The following is a 5000-nucleotide window of genomic DNA, read 5'->3' on the forward strand; positions in this document are numbered from 1 at the left end:
TTCGCATGTGTCACCTATTGCAAGATAACCATATAGCCCGAGGGAGATATTGGCGACTGGGTTCGAGAGAAATTTCACACCAATGGCTTCAGCGGTCTGGCTCTGCTGATCGAGAGGGGCTGTAGTTTTTTCTCTCTCTCGCTGATAGTTTATGGATATGTATATACATATATGGATATATGTATATATGTTTGTGTATATTTATATATGCATCACCATGTGTTTATGTATATGTGTATGTGTCACCATGTATATATGGGTTACCATATGTTTATGTGTGTATGTATTTATGCATAAGTATACATATGCAGATACATATACAGATATGTAAGCATGGATGCATTTGTAGGTATGTGTGCATGTGTGTATGCATTTATGTATGCATGCATGCTTGTATAATTGTATGCATATGTTTGTGTATGTATGTATGATGTATGTATGTATGTATGATGTATGTATGTATGTATGTATGTGTGTACGTATGTATGCTCGTATGTATGTATGATGTATGTATGTATGTATGTATGTGTGTACGTATGTATGCTCGTATGTATGCATGCGTGCATGTACTACATATACATCTAATACGCTTATGATTATCAGTTCAATGATACGTTTGAATATCAAAGGTAAATCCCACGGCAAACTCCCTTTTACTTTCAGACTGATTATATACTTGCACATTCCCCGAGCAGATTCTGAGGCTTAATTATCAACGAACACGCCCACGATTCTTTTTTTGTATCATCATTTTCACGAAGTAATTTTTAAACCTTTCCCACTAATTTCGTCCATCGGTAGCATCCCACTTTCTTTGAACTACTCCATTTTCTATCGCCCGCCACCCGTTTTCTATGCGTTCGGAGGCTGTCACATATGGTAGTCGCGAGAAGACGAACTCAAATAACTATAATTACGTCGGAGTAACTCTTGTGACATTTTTTTATCTCTCTCTCTCTCTCTCTTTCTCTCTCTCTCTGTGTCTCTCTTAACTTCATTTCTTTCCTTTCCCTTTCCTCCCCCGTACTTTGCACCGCCGCTACGTAATTACAGCCATTTGATTCCTAATGATATTACTTGGCGTTTCAATTGACATTCGTCTTTTATCTTCCAAGGAAAATGGTTTCAGATTTAGGGGATTGGCCTCGGTCAGATTACATCGCTCCCACCGGTGATGACGATGATTTCGATTCCCGGACGAGAGAATATGTACACAACGCCGTGCATATCATTTCGATTTACGAGTGGGTTGAGCACTGCGTTTGAATAATAGCGAGGTCAGAGGCATGAAAGAGGCAGGACGATTTTTCTCCAGTGAAGAAAATCGGCCGGTGAGTTTTACGGATCGCCGACCCTGCGATTTTCGGCGCTGATGATAATGGGGTGCGGCGTCATGAATATTCCCCCCCACCCCCTTCTGTTTGGACATTTAAATAAAAAAAAAAAAAGGTTTCGTAATAGGTTAGGAGTGACCTAGATAATATATTAGATAAAATAGGGGGAGGGGGGGGAGGGAGTATAACGCTCTTGCATAAAATGTGAAGGTAGTTCGTATGGCATCTCTTTCCGGTGGTTTGCAATTGCACAGGATTGAAATGCATTGTTCTTGGAGTTATGGAGTTGAAAAGGGATACAGATAGAGGTAGACAGAAAGCCGATTGATTGATGGAGTAAAAAAAAGGTTATGAAGTTGAAAGAAACAATTTGAGAAATACAAAATGTAGATAGATAGAGATCAGAAAATCAGAAAAATATCAATGATGATATATAAAAACTACTAACACACACAACCCCCCCCCCCCAACCCACACACAAATACAAACACCGCCTTAATCACACATACATACAAACGCCCTCCTCCCACACACACACACACACACACATACACACAAACACCCCCCCAACACACACATACACCCCCCCTCCCCAGACAGGCACACACAAAACCCGCGCCACACACACACACACACACACACTCACACACACACACACACACACACACACACACACACACAAAGCCATAAAAAACAAAGCCAGCAACTCCCCTGCACCTTCTGAAATGAATCAACTCAAAGACACAATCTTTCTCAGCTTGACGATCTCCTTAGACTTTTCCTTACACCCGGAGACGCTACGAGACAAGGCCCAGCGGAGGAAAAGTGCTATTTCTCGGCTGGGTAATAGCTGGTTACCCTTGGATATATTGAATTTTGAATCACGCTTTCTAGCAATCGCACGCCGTTGTCACTAGGGGTTGGGGTGGCGTGGGGGGAGGGGTAGGGAGGGGGGAAAGGTTTAGGGGGGGGGGGGGAGAGTGTTGGAAGGCTGTCGTGCATTTTTTTTTTTTTTTTTTTTTTTTTTTGAAAATCACCAAAGCGAGGATTGGTAATTTTGCCCAGGAAGAGCCTTAATTTACAAGTCTATCGGTTCCTTGAGATGGTCATGTCCTATCTATTGCGAACTAATCAATGGGGGTTTCCTTATAAGAATGCGGATCAGGCGACACTTTCAGGTAATGGTATCTCTGTTGCAATAGGAGTGTAATTATCAATGTCATGTTGTTATCTAATTAACAATATATCATTGGACGTGTGACTGTAGCGAAAGGCTGTAGAGAGAGTGGGAGAGGGAGAGGAAGGCAGGAGGGAGAGGGAGAGGGCGAAAGGCAGGAGAGGGGGGAGAGGGCGAAAGGCTGTAGAGAGAGTGGGAGAGGGAGAGGAAGGCAGGAGGGAGAGGGAGAGGGCGAAAGGCAGGAGAGGGGGGAGAGGGCGAAAGGCTGTAGAGAGAGTGGGAGAGGGAGAGGAAGGCAGGAGGGAGAGGGAGAGGGCGAAAGGCAGGAGACGGGGGGGAGAGGGAGAGGAGGGCAGGAGAGGGGGGGGAGAGGGAGAGGAAGGCAGGAGAGGGGGAGAGGAAGGGAGGGAGGGAGGGGGGTAAAATAATCAGCTGTGGAACGGCCAATGAAGAGATCGTGATGCAAAGAACATAATTATCCTTCCTTTTTTTGCCTTCTCTCTCCCCCTCCTCCTTATCCTCTCTCCCTCTCTCTCTCCCCCTCCTCCTTATCCTCTCTCCCTCTCTCTCTCCCCCTCCTCCTTATCCTCTCTCCCTCTCTCTCTCTCCTCTTTATTTATTTATTTTTTTTTTTTGTCTACCATAAGAAGATGATAAGCTGTAATAATCAGGATATATCTTTGATCCCTGGAATGTTGCAAATGTTGCATTGGGAGTTCTTATTACGCGTAACTAAATCTGTCATTGCTCTTGCATTTTTTTTATTTAATTTTTTTCTTTTCAATGATTTTCTTTTCTTTTATGGGATATTAATTTCAGTTTGGTTTTACTTTTTTTTTTATTATTATTATTATTTTCATCTGAAAGAAGAATTTGAAATGATGCTTTTGTGGCGGAAATTCTCTCTCTCTCTCTCTCTCTCTCTTTCTGTCTGTCTGTTTCTCTCTCCCTGTCTCTGTCTGTCTGTCTGTTTGTTTGTCTGGCTATCTGTCTATCTGTCTCTCTCTCTCTCTCTCTCTCTCTCTCTGTCTATCTGTCTGTCCCCCCCCCCCTCTCTCTCTCTCTCTATCTCTCTCTCTCTCTCTTCTGTCTATCTGTATCTCTCTGTCTGTTTGTCTGTCTGTCTGCCTGCCTGTCTGTCTGTCTCTTTCCCCCTCCACCCCTTCTCTCTCTCTCTCTCTCTCTCTCTCTCTCTCTCTTTCTCACCATACTTCTCTTTCTCTCTTCTCACCTCCCCCCTCTCTCCATCTCTCTCTTCCTTACCTTCTCTCTCTTTCCTTCTCCCCTTCCCTCGCACCAACGGAAAAAAAAACAAAGGCTGGAGCTGCTTTGAGGACTCGCCCCCCCCCCCCCCACGCCCTCCTCCTCCAGTGTCTGTCCGAAGGAACTGAGGGAACCCGAGGGAACCCGAGGGAACTCGGAGGAACCCGAAAGAACCCGGAGGAACCCGGAGGATCCTGGAGGAACCCGAAGGTACCCGGAGGAACCCGAAGGAACCCGAAGGAACCTGAGGGAACCCGAGGGAACCCGGAGAAACCCGGAGGAACCCGAGGGAACCCCGAAGGAAACCGAAGGAACCCGAGGGAACCCCGAAGGAAACCGAGGGAACCCGAGGGAACCCGCAGGAACCCGAAGGAACCCGAAGGAACCCGTGGGAACCCCGAAGGACCCCGAGGGAACCCGAGGTAACTCGGAGGAACCCGAAGGAACCCGAAGGAACCCGAGGGAACCCCAAAGGACCCCGAGGGAACCCGGAGGAACCCAAAGGAACCCGAAGGAACCCGAGGGAACCCCGAAGGACCCCGAAAGACCCCGAGGGAACCCGGAGGAACCCGAAGGAACCCGAAGGAACCCGAGGGAACCCCGAAGGAACCCGAAGGACCCCGAGGGAACCCGAGGGGACCCGGAGGAACCCGAGGGAACCCGAAGGAACCCGAAGGAACCCCAGGGAACCCGAAGGAACCCCGAAGGAACCCGAAGGAACCCGAGGGAACCCCGAAGGAACCCGAATGACCCCGAGGGAACCCGAAGGAACCCGAGGGAACCCGGAGGAACCGAAGGGCTGTTCCTGAGTAACTCGGGGTGTTCGAGTTGATTGCGGCCTGATTACTTATTGGTCCCGACACATCCTTATCGCCTCTCTGCAGGCTGGCGGTAAGGGCGAAGGTTGCTCGCATTGTCAACGGGTTAACACGCCCTTGTCTGAACCGCCGCCGCTCCCGCTACGGTCCTCTTCGCCGCCGCCGCCGCTACCGCTACCGCTACTCTCTTCACCATCGCCGCCGCCGCCGCCGCCGCCGCCGCTACCTTCTTCACCCCCCCCCCCCCCCCCCCCCCGCCGCCCTGACTGCCACTCCCGCTGTCTCCCCCAAAGCCTCCGTTTCTCCAATCGCTGCCGCCCGCCATCACTATCCTATCACCTATCATTATGCTATCGCCATCGCTATCCTATCATCTATCCGTATTCTATCATCTATCACTATCCTATC

General features: G+C 48.3%; 1 protein-coding gene across 1 annotated transcript in view; it reads left to right on the top strand.

The window, feature by feature from the left end:
* Window positions 1-4606, top strand: part of LOC125035873 (sporozoite surface protein 2-like) — a 5274-nt gene extending 668 nt beyond the window's left edge. The window contains exon 2 of the mRNA XM_047628185.1: window positions 3883-4606. Within this exon, the coding sequence (XP_047484141.1) occupies window positions 3883-4606 (724 nt within the window). The remainder of the gene's footprint in view (window positions 1-3882) is intronic.
* Window positions 4607-5000: the final 394 nt, after the last annotated feature.

This window comes from Penaeus chinensis, chromosome 20 (genome assembly GCF_019202785.1).
Source record: "Penaeus chinensis breed Huanghai No. 1 chromosome 20, ASM1920278v2, whole genome shotgun sequence".
In the NCBI taxonomy this organism is placed as follows: domain Eukaryota; kingdom Metazoa; phylum Arthropoda; class Malacostraca; order Decapoda; family Penaeidae; genus Penaeus; species Penaeus chinensis.